This window comes from Heterodontus francisci, chromosome 10 (genome assembly GCF_036365525.1).
Source record: "Heterodontus francisci isolate sHetFra1 chromosome 10, sHetFra1.hap1, whole genome shotgun sequence".
NCBI classification, from domain to species: domain Eukaryota; kingdom Metazoa; phylum Chordata; class Chondrichthyes; order Heterodontiformes; family Heterodontidae; genus Heterodontus; species Heterodontus francisci.
Genome location: NC_090380.1, coordinates 47,983,293 through 48,011,138, shown reverse-complemented (window position 1 = coordinate 48,011,138; position 27,846 = coordinate 47,983,293). Strand labels below are relative to the sequence as shown.

Below are 27,846 nucleotides of genomic sequence, written 5' to 3'. Positions count from 1 at the left end.
TAGAATTATTATAGTTGGTCTGTGAAGTGCTTAGCTCCCTCCACTTTCTCACCTATAAGCTGCCCTTGCTTCCACAGTCATGGGGTCAACTTCCATATGTATGCTGACGACACTCAGCTCCACATCACCAACACCTCTCAACTCTCCCACTGCCTCCATGTTGCCAGGTTTCTTGCTCAATGTCCAGTGCTAGATGAGCTGCAACTTTCTCCAGCTAAACATCCAAGAGACTGAAGCTATTGCCATACTCCTGGCAGAGCTCCATTTCCCTCCCCGCCCACTGTCTCAAGTTGAGCCAGTCTGTTCACAACCTCCAGGACCGGAGCTGAGCTTCTGACCCAATATCCTCTTGCCCTCAAAGATCATCTACTTTAATTTCTGCAACATCATTTTATTTATTTAACAAACACATGAGCGGAGCCCTTCTGAATAAAGAATCTTTTTCTAGTCAGCATCTCAGTAAAAACTGTTCAATTGAGTATTTTTAAAATTACAACTGTGTTATCTGTAGATGGGTTGTGGGGCCATTCCCCAGTCGTCTGGGAAATTGAGAAGAACATTGAAAAATATAAATAAATGCTGCCTCTTTAACATGAGTAAATGTTCATATCCAATCCACAAAAGAGCTACACGCAAGGAGATACCTATTGGAATGTAAAAAAAGAACTGTCTAAATCAATACCAAGAACGATTCTTGACTTTTGGTTACAAACAAATGAAAAATATTTTCACATTTAAAACTCTTAAGTCAGCTCAGTTGCAGTTTCTCTCTTTCATCTCTGTAGAAAAGGATATTTCTGATAAGTGCATAAACAGTGTATTGATGGAGGACCAAGAGATTTCTTTGCAAATTGTCGTATCCTGGCTCTACTGACCTCAACAGTTTAATGTTACAGCCTTGAAAAAGCACTACAAATGTGGTATTTTGCTTACTGAGGCAGTCTTGCACAGTCTAATGAGTTTTAAAAAAAACAGAAGATGCCATGAAGACGATGGCACATTTACTCAACAGCTTTAACAAATCAAGAGTATGCTTTCACAAGTCTCCTGATGTACCAGAGAAGATCCTGGATCTGATGTGCCCACCTCAGATTACCGAGTTATCAGCAAATGTCTCAATTATGCACCTGCTGCCTGGAGTGATGTCATTGGGAATTTTGTCTGCCATATTGGAAATTGGGAGCTAGAATGGGTCAACCTCCTGGTTGACATGTAAGTAGAATTTTATGTGCAATTTGTTCCTTTGAATAGCATTAATATCATGTGAAGATACCAGGGACACTAAAATCCTCATTAATATGGCATGGGTAGACCTAAAAATGCACGATCCATGGCCTTGTGACAGCTTGAGGGTGTTATAAGGATGGCACTCCTCGAATGTTTGGCTGCCCTAACTTACAAAAATCACAGGGACAGGACTCCTAGCATACACTGAGCACACGTCCTCACAGTGTTATTGGCCATTGTTTTTGGTGATATGCCTATATTCTGATTAGGGGGATGGAGGAGTATTTCCTGTCTGGTGATAAAGGAAATTACAATTGTGGAATAAACTCATACCAGAATATACAATTTAGGATATAAATATTTCAGTAGCATACTTTAGCTGTGCCAAGCAATAATACAAGTTTAAAACATGGTGACTTTAATATCCACCTCAGTATTAGCTGTACGGTGGACGCTAAAAGCAGGAATAAAATTCTGCCCAAGGTCTGCAACTTCCGTGTGTGTCACAGATCATTGGTTTCTGATAGTTTTAAGATCCAGATTGTATAGGCTAATAACAGCAATAAGAATAGTAAGACTGCAATTCCCACCCCACAATAATAGCACAGCAGTAAGTTACACACTTCACACCACACCATTTTATTGTGCCATTTCTATGAAATAAGCTGAAGTTTTAGCCGAGTCCTTTTCATTAACAATCCCAGTCTATTCCACAGTGCACATTCTAAGTGACCTCAGGAGAGTCCTCAAGTACTTTGCAGGTAGCAAATTGAAACTGAAAGCTTTATTACATAAGTTTGTTTTTCACCTTGTGTCTCAGGCTAGTGGAATTGGAAAAGAAAATCCTCACTACACTGGGCCCTGACCTTGAAAGAACCTCCAATCAAATGTGTATGATTCAATTCAAAGTCTCGTTATTGGATGTTAAAACAAGCACCATATCAAACCAGAAAATTCAGCAGTGGTTAAAGGGGATCTCGTTCATTCAAGTCAGATATAATGAATTTTATTTATTGCCGCAGTTTTTAGTGAGACTGACTTGAATGTCCATGCTCATCGAAAGTCCCAATGCTTTTGAATGGATTCTACATTTATTTTCCATTCATATTGCATAATTTTTAAATAAAATGTTGTATACTTTGCAAACACTGTAACATAGTTTCAATATACAGCCAATAAACTACTCGTTCTTAGGCGCTGGAATTGTAACTGTTTGAACAGAGTATTCTTCAGTCTGTAACACACTCCTACTCCTCTGTTACCTTACACATAATGAACCAATGTATTTTCAAAATAAAGCTAATTGTAAAATGATCTTTAGTGGCCAGTATTGATTAGTCTGTGGTACATCTGTACACTGCTATTTGTTTCTGTCACTTTCATTTAGCCAAAATGCATAGAATGCCATTTTACAATACTGCATGCAATTATTTATTTGCAAAATAACAACTGCTGGTAATGAAATCAGGATCCATTCTGTGTACTGATGGTTCTATTTTAGTTTGCAATTTGGAGTAAATATTAATTCTATAAATCTATAGTGACCAGATTTAAAGCTGCATCACTTTTTCCCATTAAACTCCATAACCTCAAAATTACCATTGCTGTTAATGCCTATGCTAAAATAACAGACAAAGCGCATGTCATATAAATGCAATAAGCATTCATTTGAATGCATCTGTATGACATTCCTATGCCTACTGTTTTAGTATGAGTGGTAACCCGTTTAAGATAAAAAGGTTACTACAAGCAAAAGGAATCTCGCATAAATGTGTTAAGCATTTGCCTGCTAATGTCAGCAACAAGCATTTCTAAGATTGTCAAACCCGATTTCAAATGCTTTCTTGAAAATAGTTATCTTAAAATTTACTGTAATGCAATTTTTAAAATGCTATTCTGCGATACTTATCTGATTTTCTAACTTAATGCTCCTGCCCATTCCACATTTTATACCAGTCAATTCATAGGTGCAAAATGGATGTTAAAACAATGTTTGGTCTACCTGGACATCTGTCATCACTCACAATGGAAACAGCTTGAAAACTAAAGCATTTTCTGAACAAAGTAAAGTGGTAAAGAATTCCCTTTCTTCAACCCGTGTGAAGTTCCACCTCCTTATGTGGTGGATATAGTCTCCCAACTTTAGTTATTTCAGACATCAGAAACTACTGAGTTTCAAATATGACATAAAATGACTTTACAATACTCAGTGACTATTCTAACTATTCTGCTGTGCTCCAAACTGGCAAGTCATAGTTCATCCAATTATTCCTTTCACAATCTCCTCTGTGCATCAGAGGCTGATAGCATATATATTATTTCTCCATCATGAAGGGTAGAAATTTGATGGCAATTCAACCCATGATGCTTTCCTAGTACCTGGTTTGAGTGTAGAACTGAGACCAGGGTGAGGGCTGCCTGCCTGTCTTACTGGAGGAGAAAGGGTACATACTGCACTGAAACTTGAAAACGGAGAAAGATTGTCTCAACGTTCTTTCAAATGAAAGGAAAAGTTCACTGATATTAAAAAAAATTACAATACAAATTTGAAGATCAACTCGTGTTTTGTGATTTCAAACCTTCAAAACACCGGATGGCAGAAATCTAGATCAAAGTGAGCCAAAAATGTAAACAATTAAAATACTTGCATTTACATAGTGCCTTTCATGGTTACAGGACATCCCTAAGCACTTTACAGCCAATGAAGTACTTTTGAAGCATGGTCAATCTTGTAATGTAGCACAGCACGATCCCACAAACAGCAATGTGATAATGGCCAGATAATCTATTTTTGTGATGTTGAGTGATAGATAAATGTTGGCCAGGGTACTGGGGATAACGCCCCTGCTCTTCTTCAAAATAGTGCCATGGGATCGTTTAAGTCCATCTGACAGGATAGGCGGGGCCTCAGTTTTATCTCTCGTCTGAAAGATGGCACCTCCAACAGTACAGCACTCCTTCAGTACTGCACTGCAGTGTCAGCCCTGACTTTTGTGCTGAAGTCCTGGAGTGACACCCATAAACATAACAATAAAGTTAATATTTGAGGCAAATATGGAGAACGTTTTACTCCAATGATCATAAGTAAAGATATTTACAGGCCAGAAAGATTGAGTTTATTTTCCTTTTTCTCATTCTGATAGTTGGTTCAGTGGACTGTGTTTACTGATGTTGCTCATGGAAGAAAAACACACTGGGCTGAATTTAAAGACCCGTTGCGGGTGCTTGTGCCATTTGCGCTGCCTGATTATTTATTTATTTAATTATTTTAGAGCTACAGCACTGAAACAGGCCCTTCGGCCCACCGAGTCTGAGCCGACCAAGAATCACCCATTTATACTAACCCTACAGTAATCCCATATTCCCTACCACCTACCTACACTTGGGGCAATTTACAATGGCCAATTTACCTATCACCTGCAAATCTTTGGTGGTGGGAGGAAACCAGAGCACCCGGCGAAAACCCACGCGGTCACAGGGAGAACTTGCAAACTCCGCACAGGCAGTACCCAGAATTGAACCCGGGTCCCTGGAGCTGTGAGGCTGCGGTGCTAACCACTGCACCACTGTGCCGCCCAAAGGCTGTTGCTCCTTCGAGCCGGATTATGCGGCCAGCGGCCCCTTAAGATATTGGAGGTGTGAGTCTCATGCAATCAAGAAATGGGGGCGGGCTCTGAGGCAGTGATTGCAGCATCAGATGATTCCAATGGATGTGCTGCTACCATATTTAAAGCGCTGCCATCACTGCTTGTATTATTGTCTTTCAGTGATGCAATGATTTCGGATTGCTGCTAAATGTGGTGAAGAGGTGTCCAAACTGCTGGAAACCCCCACCGGCACCCTCCCCCACCACCCCCTCACCACACCCCGCGCCCCGGAGAAGCACGTACCGTTACTGGCACACAGCAGGAGTGACCAGGCATCACGGCTGAGACAAGACACCAGGTAGCCCCTTGTTGAGCAATGCCTCCCTAGAAATTCTCCTCCAGGCTGCAAAGGAAATGCAGGAGGTCTTCTTTCCAATGAATGGCAAGAGTAGACCCTCCCGCCTGACCAAGCAAGCCTTCATGGAGATCAGCAGCCATGGTGTCACACGCAACTGGGTCGAGTGCAGAAAGAGAGTGAACGACCTGATTCCTTCCGCCAAGTTGAGTCCTCCAGACTTCTCTCCACTTGGGGGCTTTTTTTTTATTCATGCATGGGATGTGCGCGTCTCTGGCAATGCCATTTATTGCCCATTGCTAACTGCCCTTGAGAAGGTGGTGGTGAGCTGCCTTCTCAAACCACTGCAGTTCTTGGGGTGTAGGTACAGTAATAGCCCTGTTAGGAAGGGAGTTCCAGGATTTTGAACCAGCCACAGCGAAGGAACAGCGATATAGTTCCAAGTCAGGATGGTGTGTGGCATGGAGGGGAACTTGCAGGTGGTAGTGTTCCCATGCATCTGCTGCCCTTGTCTGTCTAGGTGGCCTTGTCTGTCTAGGTGGTAAAGGTCACAGGTTTGGAAGGTGCTGTCGAAGGAGCCTTGGTGCGTTGCTGCAGTGCATCTTGTAGATGGTACACACTGCTGCCACTGTGTGTCAGTGGTGGAGGGAGTGAATGTTGAAGGTGGTGGATGGGATGCCAATCAAGCGGGCTGCTTTGTCCGCCAGGATGTTGATGGTAAGGAATTCAGATGGTAATGCCATTGGATGTCAAGGGGAGATGGTTAGATTTTCTCTGGTTTGAGATGGTCATTGCCTGGCACTTGTGTGGCACAAATGTTACTTGCCACTTATCAGCCCAAGCCTGGATATGGACACGAGCTGCTTCAGTATCTGAGGAGTCGCGAATGAGGCTGAACATTATGCAATCATCAGCGAACATCCCCACTTCTAACATTATGAAGGAGGGAAGGTCATTGATAAAGCAGTTGAAGATGGTTGGGGGACATAGTGGCAATGCCACTGGACTAATAATCCAGAGCCTAGGCTAATGCTGTCAGGATATAAGTTTAAATCCCACCATGGCAGATGGCGAAATTTGAATTTAATAAAAAAATATGGAATTAAAAGCAAGTCTAATGGTGACTATGAAACCATTGTTAATCGTTGTAAAAAACAATCTGGTTCACTAATGTCCTTTAGGGAAGGAAATCTGCCATCCTTACCTGGTCTGGCCTACATGTGACTCCAGACCCGCAGCAATGTGGTTGACGATTAAATGCCCTCTGAAATGGCCTAGCAAGCCATTCAGTTCAAGGGCAATTAGGGATGGGCATTAAGCGCTGCCTTAGCCAGTGACACCCACATCCCACAAACGAATCAAAAAAAGGACACTACCCTGAGGAACCCCTACAGTGATGTCCTGGGACTGAGATCATTGACCTCCAACAACCACAACTATTTTCCTTTGCGCTACGTATGACACTAACCAGCAGAGAGTTTTCCCCTGATTCCCATTGACTCCAGTTTTGCTAAGGCTGCTTGATGCCATACTCAGTCAAATGCTGCTTTGATGTCAAGTGCAGTCACTCTCACCTCCACCTCTGGAGTTCAGCTCTTTTATCCATGTATGGACGAAGGCTACAATGAAGTCAGCAGCTGAGTGGCCCTGGCGGAACCTAAACTGAGTGTCAGTGAGCAGGTTATGGCTGAGCAAGTGCAACTTGATAGCAAAGTCGACGACCCCTTCCATCACTTTGCTGATGATCAAGAGTAGACTGATAGGGCGGTAATTGGCTGTGATGGATTTGTCCTGCTTTTTGTGGACAGGACATACCTGGATAATTTTCCACATTGCCGGGTAGATGCCAGTGTTGTAGCTGCACTGGAACAGTTTGGCTAGGGACGCACCTAGTTCCGGAGCACAAGTCTCCAGTATTATTGTCAGAATGTTGTCAGGGCCCATAGCCTTTGTAGTATCCAGTGTCTTCAGTCGTTTCTTGATATCACGTGGAGTGAATTGGATTGGCTGAAGATTGGCATTTGCGATGCTGGGGACCTCAGGATGAGGCCGAGATGTATCATCCTCTTGGTAATTCTGGCTGAAAATGGATGCAAATGCTTCAGCCTTGACTTTCGCACTGATGTGCTGGGCTCCGCCATCGTTGAGGATGGGGATATTTATGAAGCCGCCTCCTCCTGTCAATTGTTTAATTGTCCACCACCATTCACGACAGGAAGTGGCAGGACTGCAGAGCTTAGATCTGATCCCTTGGTTATGGGATCACTTAGCTCTGCCTATTAACGCTGTTTGGCATGCAAGTATTCCTGTGTTGTAGCTTCACCAGGCTGACACGTCATTTTGAACTATGCCTTGAACCAGGGTTGGTTCCCCGGCTTGATGGTAATGGTCGAGTGGGGGATATGCTGGGCCATGAGGTTACAGATTGTGGTTGAATACAATTCTGCTGCTGCTGATGGCCCACAGCACCTCATGGATGCCCAAAATCTATCCCATTTAGCACGGTGGTAGTGCCACACAACACGATGGTGGGTACCCTCAGTCTGAAGACGGGACTTCGTTTCCGCAAAGACTGTGCTGTGGTCAAACCTACCAATACTGTCACGGATAGATGCATCTCTGACAGGTCAATTGGTGAGGACGAGGTCAAGTAGATTTTCCCTCTTGTTGGTTCCCTCACCACCTGCCGCAGACCCAGCTCGGTCAGTAGTGGTGCGACTGAGCCACTCTTGGTGATGGACACTGAAGTCCCCCACCCAGAGTACACTCTGTGCCCTTTCTACCCTTAGTGCTTCTTCCAATTGGTGTTCAACATGAAGAAGCACTGATGCATCAGCCGAGGGGAGCTGATGCCATGAGACCTCATGTCGGTCGGCAGGACATACCCAGGGATGGTGATGGTGGTGTCTGGGACGTTGTCTGCAAGGTATAATTTCGTGGATATGACTATGTCAGGCTATTGCTTGACTAGTCTGTGGGACAGCTCTCCCAACCTTGGCACATGCCCCTAGATGTTAGTAAGGAGGAATTTTCAGGGTTGACAGGGCTGGGTTTGCCGTTGTCATTTCAGGTGCCTATTCCATGTGGCTAAGTGAGAGGCAGCATAACATGGGGAGGGAGTGACCACAAAGGCACTGGCAAGGGGTTGTGGCTTCACCCAATCCTGGCAGATGCATGGCTGCTTCTTAGCGACAGGCCGCCTTCTTTCACAGCTCAACCCCATTATGTCTCCTGAAAGCGGACGTGTGGAGAATTCATGTAGGAAGCCCAGCAGGGGCTGAGGGGCTGCCACTAGCATTTACTGTTCCATTACTCTTCCTGCAAAGTCTTACTATCCCCCTATTTCCACTTGCAGGACAAACAGGCCCATGACATGAGGGAGACCTCGAGGACTGGCGGGGCATACCAGATCTCCAGCCTCTGTTATGCGTCTGAGGAGGAGCAGTGGAGCTAGGGGGGACCTAGGGTGGCCACGCAATAGTGGATGGTTAGACTGGAGTCTCCACACAAGAATGTGAGGCTTATGTTCATTTGACCTCCACCACATTTCTGGAGATCCACATCATGCAAGGTTGGCATGAGAAGATCTGCACAAACTAACCCACGAATGTCTGTGTTCTTATGCAGGTCATTAACCGCAGGAGGCTCCAGCTGAAGGGGGACAGCCATCAACCTCTGAGGAGGAGGAGCAGTCAGAGGATGCACCGTCACATGATTCTCCTGCACCTCCGACCAGTGTAGAGGCATACACGCCGGTGAGTATGCATTCGGCCTTAGATTCAGGGTCACAAGCTGGTAAGAGCACCGCACACGCGCCCAAGCAGCTGACAGAGGCTGTGACAACTGTGGCCACAGACAGTCAGAGGACAGTAGGTGGCCAGGCTTATGCTGAACTGCAGGCTGAGGATGAGCCTCTGCTGTCAACAGCACAAGGCATGTTGGAGTTGCAGATAGAGATAAGGCAAAGCCTGGCAGAGCTGCCAGAGGCAATGCCTGGCCATGAGCGGACAATGGAGGAGTCCATCCATGCCATGAATGCTGCTATGTCTCAGGTGTGTGAGTGCATGGCTTCCTCCATCAAGAGGTTGACAACACTCATGGAGAGCCAGATCCCACAAATATGCGCAGACTTGCACACTATTGCCTTGGCCATGAGCTCAACGCAGCAGTGGAAGGGCAAGAGGAGGATGAGGCCCCTGCAGTCTTCTGCAGCTCCTTGTTCTGTTCTGGTGAGCAGGGAGGTTCATGTGAGCCTTGAAAGGAAGGAGAGGCTGACTTCCACATCTGGGGGGCTCCCAGCAGGGCGCTCTGAGAGTGAACAACGGCTCCTCAGCTGTTCCGCCAGTGAGCCCAGCTCTAGCAGCCACGATGCCTGAGGAGAGTCCTGCACCAATGCAGGAAACCCTCAGGCAGCCGGCGTCCTCCAGGCCTCAGGCAGCCAGAGGACGGCCGCCAAAGTCATCTCAAGCCAAGGGGCAGCCTGATCAACAGCCTGCCTTCAGCCCAGCTGCTAGCACAGGGGTTAAACTGCGTAGAAGCACTCGAAAACATATTAAGAAAACCGCCTAGACATACTTGGGGATTCACTGGCGTTTTCTGTTGGCTATTTATATTGTTTTATAAACCTTTGTCATTAATACAGTTCACATTAACTGTTGTGAAATGCTCATTCTTTCGTGCTTGAATTGTGAGCTGCTGCCTTCAGTTTTGCTGCCTCAAATGGCTGCCAGTTCAGGCACAGGTCATGCTCGGTAAGCATCTCAGATGTGGCAGAGCGCATGGTGAAGCTGGACGCCAGGCATGAGATTCAGATAGAAAGGAGGCCACAGACTGAATACAGTGAGGTAAGACTTTACTGAGTTCACTTTGAGAGGCCACCATGGTGGCTGGAAGTGGGTACATATGAGATTATCTCTTGCCTACCTTGCTTGTCTCTCAATGTGCTTGGCCTCCAGCGCAAGGGGTTCAAGATTCAGTACTGTCTGGTCATTAGCCTCCTCCATGTCCTCCTTGTCGGATGAGGACTGGTGATCAATTATGTTCTCTTCATGCAGGGCTTCCCCCCTCTGCAGTGCCAACTTGTGCAGAGCACAGCAGACCACCATATTATGCAAGACCCTCGCTGTGGCATACTGCAGGGCTCCACTGGATCGATCCAGGCACCGAAATCTCATCTTCAGCCGCCCAATGGCCTGTTCGATGGTCACTCAGGTGGAGCTGTGACAGGTGAACCTGTCCTCTGCTGCAGTACGAGGGTTCCTCACAAGTGTCAGTAACCATGTCTTCAAAGGATAGCCCTTGTCCCCGAGAATGCATCCCTGAAGGTGAGCAAGGGACCGAAAAGCTGTGGCACCTGGAACTGTTGAAGTATGTAGGCAATGTGGCTGCTTCCTGGGAAGTGGGCACACACTTGCACACTGCTTTCACTGGTTGAAGACCAGTTGAACATTGATTGGATTGAAGCCCTTCCTGTTGATGAAGGCATCTGGTTGCTCCATAGGAGCCTTGATGGCCACATGCGTGCAATCTGTCACATCATGCACCCAGGAAAATCTAGCAATGGCCTCGAAGCCAATGGCCTTCTTTGCAAGACTGTCAGGGTCAGTCCAGTACCACACATAGTCGCCAGCCCTCTTGAACAGGGCATTGGCCATCTCCCTGATACAGCGGTGGGCCGCTGCCTGGGACACCCCACACATGTCCCCGGTGGATCCCTGAAAGAACCGGATGCATAAAAGTTGAGTGCCATGGTGATATTCAAGGCCAAAGCCCATAAATCACAACTCATCCTGCAGCATGGCACATTGGTGGGTGGCGGCCTCCTGGAGAGCTGCAGTCTTTGCTCACACTGCCGCTTGGACATTTGGAGGTAGCTGAGGAGTGTCCAGTACACACTCTGACACAGGTAGGCCCTTCTTGACGTGGCTGGTTGCTGTTGCTCACCTCTTGGGGCATCACGGGCGGGCGCAGCTGCCTCTTGGTCCTCCTTTCATTGGAGCCATTGCACAGCACCTTTGTGCCAAAGACAGGGTGTATGAGACCCATGCCAGCTGTTCAGTAGCACTTCAGAGCACAGTTCTTGGAGAGATAAACTTGCCTTGGCATCTTTCCCTATGCTACTCCCCTTGGAAAACACACTAATGGCCCTCAGTGCCCACCCTTGCAGAGAGCTCAGCACCCATACTATGGCCATCGGACGCTGTCACCCAATACTATGGCCACCCAATACTATGGCCACCCATCACCGCCACGAGAGTGCAGAGGGCCCAGCACTGCAGGCCATCAATGGCCTCCGCTCCCCCCCTTCCTCTATCCACTGCTCCCCACGGCTGCCTTCCCACGGCCACACTGAGGCCTTGCCTCGGTGCCAGCACCTTTCAACGGCCATGGATCAGAAGGTACGTGATCCCCACCCGTGACTTAATTTCAAACCCTCCATTGAACTGTGATCAATTCCATGTAAATGCATTAAAACAATCTGTTCAGCAATTTAAATTGCAGTCCTATGATGTTGGAGTGGCAACGCGCCTTGGAGCTTTCCCGCTGCTGACAAAATCCGGAAGCAACGTTATGACTTTGGATTTCCAGGCGAGTGCATGCGTTGTTATTCTCCAGCCCCCATGCCTCCATTCCCTCTCCTGCTGGCCTCCCTAATTTCTGACCACTTTGTGAGATTTTGCAAAAACACAAGGTCAACAAATAATAAGGAATCAGAGTTTACGATCAAAATAATGGCAGCACTAAAAGCACACCATGATTTATGGATAAATGGTACAACAACTTCAGGCAAGGAGCAGATATGTGGTTAAATACGGATATCTGAAAGTTGTTATCCGAATTGCGCTGCTCTGCCGTTAGCTTTGTAAAAATGACATCTTGCCCTCCCTGTTTTTATTGGAGCTTGCTGTATTTGCCCATTAAACTTGTCACAGAAGGGTAAGGCATGCCATTGCAAGCATAAACACACTAAAATTCATGATAAGTATTAATTATAGCCAATCAACCTCTCTAGAGCCACAAATTAACTAAGTTTGGAGTGTCATTCCTTCAGGTTTTGATTTTTTGGGGGGGGGAGATTTTAAAACCATAACATTTTTTATTTTACTTTTTAACAACTTTTTTTTCCCTCTCTTAATCCAATCTTTCTTTCCTTCTCTTTCTTTTTCTGATTTGACATTAAATTCACCCACTCTAATTCACCCTCCTTCTCAGTCCTTGTGCTTATTTCCCAATTCTTAAAACTCATTGGTTAAGGTGATAGCCTGTTGCTTGTCCTGTTCAGTCAGTTTCCAGATGCCCCATTTCTCTCGCTGCATCATTATCTGCTCGCACTACAAACAACTTTATGGGCAAAAGGATTTTGAGCTGAAGCCTGCAAAGGCAAGTCTAAGTAATGACTTTAAATGCACCATTGCACCAAATTCTGGTCCACAGGGCTTATATCGTCATCATAGAAAGTGATTTGCATTGTTGATTTCTGTAGTAGCTTGTGATGGAAGTGTTAAGTGCATGATTGTCTTGCAGTGTGTTGCATGTCAGGGTGTGGAAAGGGGTTACTTATAAAGGAGGATTTAAAGCCTAGAGACAATACTTTTAAGATCAAAAGGTATTGCTTAAAGTTTTAAAAAAATCTTACCCCAATGAATTTACAGCCTATCAGTGTCATTGGCTGCAGTCCACTGCAGCTAATGTGAAGGAATCACATATGCCCTGGAACAGCTCTACGGCTGCAGTGAGGACCATGATCTCAGACTAGTTTGGGAAATAATCCATAAGCACCAATCTCAGGAAATCATACTAACGAGATTCATACTAACCATATTCTTAATCTATTAGCACTTGAGTTTGACAAGAAACTTAATGATTATGAGGCATAAATAGATTATCCAATTATTAATAAGTACTATTCTGGAACACAAATAGAACACTTGACTTACAAACACCAGGTTGATGCCTTTGTTTCAGGTCGTATAATAATGTGTTAATCGTCTTCCAGTCAGAATTTAGGTCTTCAATTTTTCTCTAAAATAAATTAAATAAAAACATAAAGTTGAATGAGCTGGAACATTTTTTGCTCCTTTATTTGCAAATGATAACATTGATAATTTGCAAGTTATAATAGGCAGATCAATTGTTTTTCTCTTAATCTGAAAATCAGATAATAGCGTTGCAAATGTATCTTGGGAGATAACCACTAATACAGCAGTGCAAGCAGCCAGGTTTGCCTAAGATCTATTCAACACTGTAGAGTATATTTTCATCTTCACCACCTAGGCAGTGGAGCCAACAATCTACCTCCCATATCAGAATACGACTAACAACACTATTGTCTATTCAGCCATCATCTGATGAGATGGTAAGTGACGGACAATTATTGACTCTTATTTTCTTGTCCATAACAATTACTTCATGAACCATTCGGCCTCTAAATGCTAAAAAGCAGCAAATGGCTGATTTCGACCAAGCTTTTTGTAACAAAGCACCAGCATCATCTTGCTGAGATGTTTGGGTCGAGATGTGTACCCTGGGACAGTTCAAACTTCTCTAAGTAATGATGGTGTCTGTAAGACATCATAATTCATATGAATGTACTGCTGACTACTGCAGAGAGATCATTTCCAAATGGTAACAGGTGCAGTAGTTTATCAGGTTCTTCACTGTTGTCTATTTTTGTGCTGGCAGGAAAGCAGACGGCATTGAGACTTGAAATCAGCTGATGAACACCAATATAACAATAGCAGTATTGTATTCATTTAAGTCAAGCAACTTATTTTTTTACATTAAGATTTTTGATTGCTAGCACCAGTATTAATATCAGACCAAAACTCATGCTGATACACGACATACCAATACTACATCTTGTCACGGAACTGTATTTATATTCTCCTTGGATTGAAACAGTGTGCCTTTAAGACTCTGTTTAAAAACAGTACACCTTTAAGACAGGGAGAGAAGCTATTGGATTTTTGAGGCACAGTGTGCCAGCTGCCCTTCTTACCTAGGCCACAGCAGGAGAGAGAGATCACATGGTATAACATTTCCATTTGGCTGTGTGTAAAACTGGCAAAAACGGGTCTGAACCAGTTTGTTTTGAGAGACTGAGCAAAGCACGCTGCTGAAGAAAAGCTATCTATTTCTCTCAGCAAAAATTCTACAAGGAGCTACAGGCCAAGTTAATTGCCTAAGGAGGAAAAATCCCTTTGAAGAGACCATTTGCATTACTGAAGTAAAGTTTCAACTGAGAGACTGTTGGTTTTAAAATTCAAGTTGACCTATTGCTGTGCTCATTGTCGAAAGAACTGTTGCCTGCTGCAGGTGAAGTGTTTTAAATGCCTATCTATGAAGAGACTATTTCATCAAATCCGTGTGGAGACTATGAGTGGCATTTGATTATTTTCACATTAGAATACCTCAACCATCAGGAACGTAACCCACAAATAATTAGTTATTTATTTAGTCTTAAGAAACAGCTAATTTTTAAAAACACCACTTTCAAAACTGGTTAACTGTTAGTTTTGAATGTATGTGTGTGAATGGGGGAGTTGGGTTAAGATAAGAAGTTATAAGGTCTTTAGACATAGGTTTATCTTAATAGTGTGTCAGATTTATTTTTTTAAATAAATAGTTAATTTGTTGTTGTCTAAAGATACCTGGTTTGGTTTGTTTTATTTTGGGGGTTATGAGAGTGTTTAATTTGGCTGTTTTTCCAGTTGGGTGGGAAAACTTTAATAACATGCTGTGACCTGTGGAGTGATGGAACTGAATTGACGATGCATTGCCCCCGCCTCAGTTGTAACACTCTCCATAGGCATTGGCTTAGGACTACTAGAGCCTTGACTTGGTGAAGGGTATATTCCCGAAACGTCATAACCTGCTTTATGACTCCCCAGAGACTGTGCATTTCTAGCATTTTCTCTTTTTATTTCAGATTTCCACCATTTGCTGTTTTTCCTTTTTACTTTACTCTTTCAATTCTCACATTGTCAAAGCAAATTTCAAGGTCGGAGATTCTTTACCACATCAGAATAGGTCAGTATGCTTTGATATAGGTTAACTTTTTAGTTGTTTCGAGATCTTATCTTCCTAAAATCAAATGTACACATGGGAATATTTCTGTGAGCGCTAAAACTTTTCACGTGGTAAAACATCAGAATAGCTATCTTGAAGTAGGCTATTACTTACAGATGATGTAGAGTAGGGAAGACCAAAGCTCAAATAGATTCTACATAGCCAAGGAAGAAAACAGTGATTGAAAATTGAAAGAGGAATTAATATATCTGTTTATTGTGTAAAGGCTGAAGGGTTAAAATGAGTGAAAGCTTTTATGATATATCATACGCATCGTTATGTTTGCCTGTATGTTGGTGATGATTAACTAAATTGCTGCATAGAACCCTCATCTACAAGAGGACATTAGCATAACTATAAAAAATGTATACATTATTTCTTTCTTACTATTTTTATCTTTCGTTAGAGGCTTTTAAATGGAATTTGTGACATACTTATTTTTAAAATTAATTGAAATCTCTATTCCTGACAGAAGTAGCAGTTGGTATAATCTGTTGCAGCTGTTAGAAAGCAACTGTGAAACATCTCTCCAGGAAAATGGCATCAAACAGATGCTTCCAGTTGGTTGGAGGTGACAGGATGATTAATTTACCTAGTAACAAGCTGATCTAGCGCTGACTCATAGTGAAGCATGCATGATGATCAGGACATAGGAAGGAGAACTCACCTTTGACCATACATGATAAGTAAAACAATAGAGTCAGAACACACTGCATGGTGTACATAGTCCATAACTGCTGTTAACATGAACTTTAACCCTACCTAAATGCAGTCTTTGCTATCCTGAAACTTTATGTTGTTGTTTAGGATAGTTAACCAGTAATTCATTGTAAAAAAAAGTGATAACTTGTGCATATGAATTTTGGCTTGAACAAGTTTTTGTGACTGAATATCAGGCTACACCTTTTGTCATGGAACATAGTCTTCATGAAAGAAAAGGAGCATTCATTTACATAGTGATTTTTGTTTAACTCCAAAAAGCTTGTTATGGAAGGATAATGCTAGAGCCCATCTTTACTCAGTTTCACATTTATTGTACAGAATGTTGCGGCCAGGTGAGAAAGAGGTCTAGGGTTCCCTTTCAGCCTTCACCTGGTCTTACTGTAACAGAGTTTAATTTTTAACACACCGTGTTTTGAGCTCCCCCTTGGTGAATCCTTGTTCACCGCTTTACAATTATAAGGCAAAGAAACCAGCACAAACAAGCTTTCTTAAGTTTAAAGAAGAAAAGTTGAAATTTATTAAACTTAAACTCTAATTTGGTTAATGCCTATGGATACATGCCACACCTCACACTAGCATGCATATGCGATACATGCAAATAGAGACAGAAAAGAGAAGAAAAATAAGGTGGAAAGGTTTGAGGCAGTATCTGAAGAGTTGTTGTTACGGTTCTTCGAGCTCACTGTGGAGTCCTTGATTGTAGGTAGATCTTGCTTTTCGTTGGGGACCAGCATTCTTCTTAAACCTTGTTCGCTGCAGGAGATTTTTCTCTCTTGGGGTTCACATATCTTCAGTGGATTCAGAGGCTTGTGAGAAAGAGATGGGAGCAGACAGCAGACAGATCTTCTCAGTCCAGGAACTAACAGCTTTCTGTCCAAATTGTTTGTACAAATTAAAAAAACTTAGGTTGTCCAGCAGGTTAGTCATGTGACTAGCTGGTTTGACCATGTCCGTTTGTGTATTCGGCCATCTTAGCAGTCAACCTGGAATGCGAGCTTCCCCACCTTCAACGTCTGGTGATCAAAAGTCCATTGTGGGTTGAATGTGTCAGGGAATGACTGCTATGTCCTTCCAAACACTGTCTGTTAATATGCAAATGTATTTTCCAGCCACGGCTGATCTGTTTAACAAGTCCTTTCTTAACTCCAGTAACAGTTTAAAATCAATGTTCATGACAAAATTAATGTGCCTCATAACTTGTGCAGATGAATTTTGTCTTGAACAAGTTTTTGTGACTGAATATCAGACTACACATTTTGTTATGCAACGTAGTCTTCAATACAGAAGTTTTCATTAAAGACTTTTGTTAAACGCCAGAAAGCTAGTTATGGAAGGATAATGCTAGAGCCTATCTTTACTCAGTTTCACATTTATTGCACAGAGTAAAAGGATTACAAACATGCAGCTCCTCACGCACAACCTGCCACCAGTCTCAGTAAGTGTCTCCTTATAAGCGCTCAAGTAAGACTCCAATTAACACCCTGCACCTGCATATAATCAAACAATTGATACACAATTAACAGATTTCTTATTTCCTTTTATGATACATTGTGGAATAAAATACTCAAACAACATTTCAAAATAAATTCCATATTATGCACAAATTATTAACATGCTCAAACAATATTTCAAAATAAATCAAAATAAATTCCATATTGGGTACAAAGTATTACATTGTGAGATGGCCCTCCTCTAGCACCCCTAACAATTTCTTTGTACTAGCACTTCTTTTTGTGAAACAGTCGGATAGCTGATGACTTGCATCTACCTATTTAAGTTTGGAGATTTACTTTCTCTCCAGCATTTGTTTCAATCCAGCAAGGTCAATCCGTAGTCTTTTCTCACTCTCACTTTTTGTACAGTGTACACTGTTCCACAAAGAACGATTATCCACATAACATTCAATGCTATCTTCAGTATGTTCCTTGTTCAGAATTTCACCCAAAATATTTGACAAAAAGAACCCCATATCCACTGCCTCCACAAGACCCAGTGTTTCTGCAGCTAAAGTGCTTTTAACAACTCATTTTATTTTATTAGCCTCCCAAGCTAAAGGACAACATTTCTGGCATGGGGTGGCACAGTGGCGCAGTGGTTAGCACTGCAGCCTCACAGCTCCAGCAACCAGGGTTCGATTCTGGGTACTGCCTGTGCAGAGTTTGCAAGTTCTCCCTGTGACCGCATGGGTTTTCGCCAGGTGCTCCGGTTTCCTCCCACAGCCAAAGACTTGCAGGTTGTTAGGTAAATTGGCCATTGTAAATTGCCCCTAGTGTAGGTAGGTGGTAGGGAATATGGGATTACTGTAGGGTTAGTATAAATGGGTGGTTGTTGGTCGGCACAGACTCGGTGGGCTGAAGGGCCTGTTTCAGTGCTGTATCTCTACGATTATGATTTCCCATTTTCATCCATCAGAAATATTATGAAACCAGCTGCACTCGAATACCCATCAGCAAGATTAGCACGTGAAGCATCAGTAAAAATTATTAGCTTCATGTTCTTTGGGTCACCTAAGGATAGGAAATTGAGTAGACAGTTCTCCAGATTTACTTTTCTAAAGTTTTATTTGCCCTTAAAAACATTCTCAACTTTCAGATTTTTCATCATTTTGCTTAGCTCCAGCACATCAAAACTAGCTTCAGGCCTAGTCTGAGAGCACAATCAGTTTAATTGACCAATCAAGCTGCGCAATTGCTCAGTCTCTGCTTTAGATATATCATCTTTCTGTGATGACCTAACATGATTAACCGGGATGGGAGTAACATTCTCTCAATAGAATTGTTAATTTCTAAATATTCCAGACTTAGTCTGCTTAATATCTAAACCAATATATTTAAAAGCCCCACCAGTCTGACTCCCAATCTTAAATTCTGCCCTAATCTTATTAATAACATTTCTCAAAATCTTCAGTACCATCCCATAAGAAATCATTAACATGCATCATGAAGATGCCTGAAAGTTTCCCTTTATGATACCAATAAAACTTTGCAGAATCTGCTTTTAGTTGAACACAACGAATTTTCAACAAAACAGATCTCACCGAGAAATACCAGACCCTGGAAGCATCATTAAGGCCGTAGACACATTTGTTCAGTTTGCATAGTTTTCCTCCCTGCATCTGCTGCCTCTTTGGATGGTTTCAGAAACACTTCTCTCTGAAAAGTATCAACCTGCAAAAATGCAGCTCTTATATCAATGGATCTATACTTCCATGAATATGTGGCCAAAAGAGCTAAAAGGATTTTCAAGATTACTTTTCCAGCTGTAGGAGAGTCCACTCTAACATCTGTATCACCCAGCCCCTATTCAAAACCCCTCGCTTTAGCCTTATAGTTCTATTGGGATGGATTTTTTTGGTACAAATCCGTCTATGTGACAAGGCTGGCTGTGCCCTATCTGGTACCTCAGAATAAACTCCAGACTCTCTCCACCTGTCTAATTCATTATGTTTTGCTTCTCTTATTAGTTTATTCTCAAGTTTATTGGCAGCCACTGAAACTTCACAATCATGAGGACTTCTGCGTCTAGTTCTTTTTTGTTTAGTTTAGAGATACAGCACTGAAACAGGCCCTTCGGCCCACCGAGTCTGTGCCGACCATCAACCACCCATTTATACTAATCCTACACTAATTCCATATTCCTCCCACATCCCCACCTGTCCCTATATTTCCCCTACCACCTACCTATACTAGGGGCAATTTATAATGGCCAATTTACCTATCAACCTGCAAGTCTTTGGCATGTGGGAGGAAACCGGAGCACCCGGAGGAAACCCACGCAGACACAGGGAGAACTTGCAAACTCCACACAGGCAGTACCCGGAATTGAACCCGGGTCGCTGGAGCTGTGAGGCTGCGGTGCTAACCACTGCGCCACTGTGCCGCCTCTATTCTGAGACTGCTCTCTAGCCTACATTTCATTGTGGAATCTGCTCAAACTACAGCCTCTACTCACACTTTGATGTATTTCGGGACTACTGCTAGAAGATCTCCCTCGCACATTATTGGATGCTCTTTCTCCAGTATGTGATAATTTCCTTAGGCAAGAATCACTTCCAGACCCACTACTAGAACTTGCACTGTGCTTTCTTACCCGCCATCCTTTCACCCCATTCTGCCAGTCTATGGACTTTGCTTCTTGGACATCATCTTGAACATTTAACCAATATTTAAACTTGCCTGTAGATTTTCCTGCATGTCCCACAATTGTTGCATCCCTCCATCCATTAAACCTCTCTCTAATATACGTCACCCAAGTACCTACTCAGGGCACCTGTCCTTTGGATGCGATAGCTCTTTCTTGAGCATCATGATCCCTCACATTACTATCTAACCCTTGAGCTACCTCCTTCTGTCCCTCAGGACCTACACCTCAAAACACATGAGTATTTGAGGGACAAGGTCCATCGTTTCCTCTATCAACTGCTCAGATTCTGAGATCTTGTAATCAACTCCAATCAATCATGAGGAATGAACCTTAACAATTTGATTTCCATGCTTGATAACTATTGTCATCACGGTTGTCATGCAGCCCCCACCTGCCAAGAATGAGGCACACATTATTTCACCACATGAACATTAAAACTTAAAATTGCTGCTGGCAATAAAAGAGAGCCTATCGTATGGAATTACCAGGCCCCTCAACGGAAAGACCTTTTTTGCATACTAGAAGACAGTGTTGGAACAAAGGAACCAGTCCCTGCTTCCCCAATACACAAAACACCTGGTCAGACCAATTTAGTCACATGACTAACTGGCAGTTGGAGTTTTTTGAATTTGAACTTGCCACAGAGTTTTAAAACTCAGAAAACTGTTTGCCCCTGGATTGAGAACACCTCTCTCCTGTCTGCTCCCATCTCTTTTTCATGGAACTGAAGACCCATTGAAGACACATGAATCCCAAGAGAGAAAGGTCTCCTAAAGTGAACAAGGTTTAAAAAGAATACTGGGCCCCAACGAAAAGCAAGGACTACAGTGAGCTCGAAGCACAGTAACAAGAAACTCTTCTGATATTGCCTCAAATCTCTCTATTTTTCTTCAGCTGTTTTCTGTCTCTATTTGCATGTGCATTTCGTGTATGCATGCTAGCGTGGGAGGCAGCGTGTATCCGTAGGCGTTAACTGAATTAGAGTTTAAGTTTTAATAAATTTTATTTTTCTTCTTTAAACCTAAGAAAGCCTGTTTATGCTCATTTCTTTGCCTTGTAATTGGAAAGTGGTGAACAAGGATTCACCAAGGGGAAGTTCAAAACACAGTGTGTTTTGAATTAAACTCTGTTACAATAAGACCAAGTGAAGACCGTAAAAGACCCCTAGACACCTTTCGCAACTGGTTAGAACACGACCAATTACCTTACCAGGGCCCTTCCATTCCCAGTGGCTCTCTCTTTTAGAATACACCAAATCTCCTGAATTAAATTCCGCCTCAGATGGCCTTATACAATGCCTCAGAGCTCTCCGAATTTTCTCAGAGACCTCAGCCTTGATGAAAGTCTGTCTCCCTGCATGTAAAGCATTCAAATGTGTGGAAAAAATGGATCTAATTGTATTACCTTCTAGAGCAGGAGGACCGTCGCACAGTCCAGAAGACAATTTGGGATTCCACCCATAGACCAATTGATAAGGACTATATCTTCCAACCATCTGAAGCGAATTCTTCGCATGAACTGCCTATGCCAGGGCAGTTGTCAACTTGCAGTTTGGCTGGGCAGCTAAGATTTTATGCAGCATTTCATCAACCACTGCGTGATTCCTTTCACAGAGCCCATTGCTGAAAGAACATTCAGCTGCAGTATTCATAACCATCATGTTCATGTTTTCATACATGTCTTTGAACTTGGCATTGGCAAATTCCCCTCCATAATCAGTCAGAAATTAGTTGGTGCACCAAGTCCAGTCCCTAGCCATTTTCCATGATTTTATCTACCATTACCCTTTTGTCTTTGCTATGTATTATTGTAGAAAGATTCAATCTGGTTGCTAGATCTATAAAATTTGAATGAAAATATTCTTGTCTTTGGCCCACACCATTAAATCCATGGCAACTACCTCGTTAAAGTCACGTGCCAATGGAAGGCTGAAAATAGGATGTGATGGTGTCCTCCGATACTTCTTGCAGATTTCACACTTGTCACTAATCTCTTCTATTATCTTTGTATACTCTTCATCAATCACACCTGCATCTTATAGCAGGGTTTTTAATCTCTGACAAGAAGACTGAGTAAATTGTCTGTGTAACTTTAAGACAATTTGTTTTTTAACTCTCTGATTCTTGACACCTGATGCCATCAATACTCCTCTAACACTCTGATTAGAAACATCAGGTTTTGTTAAGGGGATACAATAATGCCCTGACTGGGTAAACTTCAAATTCACAGACTTTCCAAAAACAATTGCCTTATCATGCTCCATACCAAGTTTCGTTTGTGTCTTTTTCATTGAAGGTTTACTCAACAGTAAAGGTATCACACTGGAGACTACATCAGTACTGATAAAGTGGCTTACTCCAGCTATTTCACATGGAATTACTACTCTCTTCAGTGATTTCAAATGTATTGTCATCACCAAACCTAAAGCTGGTAGTACTTTTATACTCCTTAACCTGGCACCGATCCTCACTACTGAGTGAATCCAGATAACATTGTAACCAATCAGTTCCACATACAGTCGACCTGTGAGCACTATCTAATACTGCACAGTTGAACAAATCCACAACTAACACATTCATTACAGGACTAAAACTCCTTGTGACTAGTACAATTCATTCAGATTCATCAGTATCTTCATCTTCTGCCTCAGAATTCTGTGTCGTGTGTTATTTCGAGGACCCTGCCCCTCCACTTAGGGCAGTTCATTGCATAATGATACTTTGAGTCACAGTTGAAGCACCTATTAACAATTACTTAGGTATTCCTGGAATTCATTTGCCTATGATTGCTGTTCCACTTCTGTCTTCCACTGTAATAGACCTGCTAAAGGTGCTTTCATCCTCATTCCTCTTGTCTTTAATTCTTCCATTGTACTTAGGCCTGCTTCCAGTATCTGGACCATTTTAAAATCTAGTAAACATTGAGTCCTCCATTCTTTGTGTCACCACAGAATGCCCTCTTTGTTCTACCAGGGCGGCAGGAAATGACTGTTTTCCCAGGAATTTCTTTAAGGCAGTAGACATTTAATCCAACAGGGAGTCTTTGTCCAAGAACCAAACACCAGTTAGAACCAGGAGCCTGTCCATATGTTATATCCGAACACAATCTATCAATTTAAATGCGAGCACTGAACCAGGGATCTCCAAATTGAATTTCCTCAATCTTCTATACAGTCTGTTAAAGTCCGTGATATATTCCTCCATTGAATAACCATCTGTTTTCTGAAATCTATCAAAGTCTTGTTAATCTGTTAATTTTGCATCAATTGTTTGATTATATGCAAGCGGAGGGTGTTAACTGGGGTCTTACTTGAACACTTACTTGAGGCATTCACTGAGACTGGTGGAGGGTTTTGAGTGAGGAGCTACATGTTTGTAATCCTTTTATTCTGTACAATAAATGTGAAACTGAGTAAAGATAGGATCCAGCATTATCCTTCCATAACAAGCTTTCTGGAGTTTAACAAGTCTTACCATGCCTCATATGCATTTAATAGATCATCTTTCTTGTAAACTTCATCCAAGAATTCTAACAGAAGATCCAACCCTTCAACAGTATCCAACTGACAAGCATCCAGTTCACAAAACACTTTAATTCTGATTTTACTTTTGGTTGGAAGCGACAATGCCTAGACCTGTTTCCTCTTTGGTAGGGATGTAACCCGTGTCTACATATCTGTCTCATTCTTCCACTGGTCATATGGTTCAGACTCAGAGAACATCGGCAGGTAATCAAACCCTGACAATTTACACTTTCTTTCTACCATATTGTCCACAATAGCCCATGAGACTTTAGTTTAGTTTCGAGATACAGCACTGAAACAGGCCCTTCGGCCCACCGAGTCTGTGCCGACCATCAACCACCCACTTATACTAATCCTACACTAATCCCATATTCCTACCACGTCCCCACCTGTCCCTATATTTTCCCTACCACCTACCTACTAGGGGCAATTTCTAATGGCCAACTTACCTATCAACCTGCAAGTCTTTGGCATGTGGGAGGAAACCCACACAGACACAGGCAGCACCCGGAATTGAACCCGGGTCGCTGGAGCTGTGAGGCTGCGGTGCTAACCACTGCGCCACTGTGCATGTAAAAAAAAATCCTAGTTTCCAACCTTCAACTTTAGGCAACCATCCTCTGCTACCATGCTAAACTCCAGAAAGCTTGTCATGGAAGGATAATGCTGGAGCCTATCTTTACTCAGTTTCACATTTATTGTACAGAGTAAAAGGATTACAAACATGTAACATCGCACTCAGAACCCTCCACTAGTCTCAATAAGTGTCTGCTTATAAGTACTTAAGTAAGACCCCAATTCACACCCCCACCTGCCTATAATCAAACAATTGATACACAATTAACACAGATTAACAGCAGGTACTGTATAACATTAATCAGGGAGAAATGTTCCACAATCCCTCCCAACCCTCAATTGGCCTGGATTTTAACTAGTTTCTCATCTCTCCCAAGAGACCACCTGGCTTTCAAATGGGGTGGCGAGTATATTTGTCAGGATGTATAATGCATTGCAATTGTATGTGATGGATCAGACAGTCTTTTTCAGTCCATCATTGTTTGTATGTTCTTATCTCAGTCCGTGCCAATCCCACTTCCAACTAGCTAATTATCCAGCTTTTTAAATAAGTTTATCATCTGAAATGCTTTTGCTGTTGGTTTGTTCCAATTTTTCACTGAAACTTAGTATCGTTTATATCTGATATCTTCTTGCAGGCTGATACAAGGAATAACAACTTCAGTTTTGTTAAGGATTTAAAGAAAAACAACATCGCTTCAAATATAAGAAATACTGAAAATGTTGTTTCATAAGCACCTCAACCTTATTGTTGTGCCCCAGTTCAATTGCTCATTATGTACCTCATGGGAAAATGTACTTATTCATCAAGGAGTTACTGATTTTATACCAACACTAAATTATTTCCCCAATGACACACATAGGTTATTATCATTCCGAATTCAAATTAAATTTGAATTATTCATCTTTGTAATAGTTATGATTTTGATGTGCTTTCTCTATATTATTTCAATTTATAAAATCTTGCTGTCCAAGTCGCACATTGAAAATAAATCATTAGAAGTTAGAAAATCTCTAATACAAAACCATATATGTAAGAAAGTGTTACCTTTAACTGTTGAGGGATAGGCTTTTCCTTATAGAAGTGATGCACCTTGAGCAATATGCCTTCCACATCAGCCTGCTTGGCTAGTATTCCTTCTTCTGTCTCCTTAAAACAGAAATAGATTAAAAATATACATCATTCTGAAATGATCAATAAAACCATTTATAGGTGTCGACTCCTTTACAGATTGCTGAAGTTATTCCATACAGATTATATTCCAACAACTTACTTCTGCTGACTTACTAACCAGTGTACGTAGAACTTTCTGATTCACAAACCTTTGCCTAGATATTGTCAACAAATCTTGAATGTGCCACAGTTGCTATAAATGTGCATTTTACTTTCTTATCACCTCTTAGCAGAAACAGGAAAAACAGGCAGTCGTTTCAAATTCAATTATGCATGATCATTTTTTAAAAATTCATTCATGGGATTCATTCATGCTGACTATGCCAGCATTTATTGCCCATCTCTAATTCCCCTTGAGAAGGTGGTGCTGAGCTGCCTTCTTGAACCACTGCAGTCCATGTGGGGTAGGTACACCCACAGTGCTGTTAGGAACAGAGTTCCAGGATTTTGACCGAACGACAGTGAAGGAACGGCAATATAGTTCCAAGTCAGGATGGTGTGTGACTTGGACGGGAACTTGCAGGTGGTGATGTTCCCATGCATCTGCTGCTCTTGTCCTTCGAGGTGGTAGAGGTCACGGGTTTGGAAGGTACTGTCTAAGGAGCCTTGATGCGTTGCTGCATTGCATCTTGTAGATGGTACACACTGCTGCCACTGTGCATCGGTGGTGGAGTCAGTGAATGTTTGTGGATGGTGTGTCAATCAAGCGAGCTGCTTTGTTCCAGATGGTGTTGAGCTTCTGGAGTGTTGTTGGAGCTGCACCCATCCAGGCAAGTGGAGAGTATTCCATCACACTCCTGACTTGTGCCTTGTAGATGGTGGACAGGCTTTGGGGAGTCAGGAGGTGAGTTACTCGCTGCAGGATTCCTCGCCTCTGACCTGCTCTTGTAGCCACGGTATTTATATGGCTACTCCAGTTCAGTTTCTGGTCAATGGTAGCCCCTAGGATGTTGATAGTGGGGGATTCAGCGATGGTAATGCCATGAATGTCAAGGGGAGATGGTTAGATTCTCTCTTGTTGGAGATGGTCATTGCCTGGCAATTGTGTGGCGCGAATGTTACTTGCCACTTATCAGCCCAAGCCTGGATATTGTCCAGGTCTTGCTGCATTTCTACACAGGCTGCTTCAGTATTTGAGGAGTTGCGAATGGTGTGGAACATTGAGCAACCATGAGCGAACATCCCCATTCCTGACCTTATGATTGAAGGAAGGTCATTGATGAAGCAGCTGAAGATGGTTGGGCCTAGGACACTACCCTGAGGAACTCCTGCAGTGATGTCCTGGAGCTCAGATGATTGACCTCCAACAACCCAGCCATCTTCCTTTACGCTAGGTATGACTCCAACCAGCAGATAGTTTTCCCCGATTCCCACTGACTCCAGTTTTGCTAGGGCTCCTTGATGTCATACTCGGTCAAATGCTGCCTTGATGTCAAGGGCAGTCACTCTCACCTCACCTCTTGAGTTCTGCTCTTTTGTCCATGTTTGAACCAAGGCTGAATGGCCCTGGCGAAACCCAAACTGAGCATCACTGAGCAGGTTATTGCTAAGCAAGTGCTGCTTGATGGCACTGTTGATGACACCTTCCATCATTTTACTGACGATTGAGAGTAGACTGATGGGGCGGTAATTGACCGGGTTGGACATGTCCTGCTTTTTGTGTACAGGACATACCTGGGCATATTTCCACATTGCCGGGTAGATGCCAGTGTTGCAGCTGTACTGGAACAGCTTGGCTACGGGCGCGGCAGGTTCTGGGGCACAGGTCTTCAGTACTATTGCTGGAATATTGTCAGGACCCATAGCCTTTGCAGTATCCAGTGCCTTCAGTCGTTTCTTGATATCACGCGGAGTGAATCGAATTGGCTGAAGTCTGGCAACTGTAATGCTGGGGACTTCAGTAGGGGGCCGAGATGGATCATCAACTCGACACTTCTGTTGCAAATGCTTCAGCCTTATCTTTCGCACTGATGTGCTGGGCTTCCCCCATCGTTGAGGATGGGGATATTTGTGGAGCCACCTCCTCCAGTTAGTTGTTTAATTGTCCACCACCATTCACGACTGGATGTGGCAGGACTGCAGAGCTTAGATCTGATCCGTTGGTTATGGGATCACTTAGCTCTGTCTATTGCATGCTGCTTATGCAGTTTGGCATGCAAGTAGTCCTGGGTTCCAACACAGAAGTCCTCGAGGTGGCCAACATCCCCAGCATATACACCCTACTAAGTCAACGGCGCCTGAGATGGCTTGGCCATGTGAGCCTCATCGAAGATGGCAGGATCCCCGAGGACACATTGTACAGTGAGCTCGTCACTGGTACCAGACCCACCGGTCGTCCATTGCTCCGCTTTAAAGACGTCTGCAAACGCGACATGAAGTCCTGTGACATTGATCACAAGTTATGGGTTCGAATCCCACCACAGCAGAAGGTGGAATTTGAATTTAATTAATAAATCTGGAATTAAAAGCT

At 43.0% G+C, this 27,846-nt stretch overlaps 1 protein-coding gene across 7 annotated transcripts in view; it reads right to left on the bottom strand.

Annotated features, from left to right (window-relative positions):
- dmd (dystrophin) overlaps nucleotides 1-27,846 on the bottom strand; it is a 1,950,296-nt gene that overhangs the window by 530,609 nt on the left and 1,391,841 nt on the right. For all 7 annotated transcript variants that reach the window (XM_068040560.1, XM_068040554.1, XM_068040555.1 and 4 more), the window contains 2 exons: nucleotides 25,251-25,352; nucleotides 13,107-13,191 (listed from right to left, as the gene is read on the bottom strand). In XM_068040560.1, coding sequence (XP_067896661.1) covers nucleotides 13,107-13,191; nucleotides 25,251-25,352 — 187 coding nt within the window. The remainder of the gene's footprint in view (nucleotides 1-13,106; nucleotides 13,192-25,250; nucleotides 25,353-27,846) is intronic.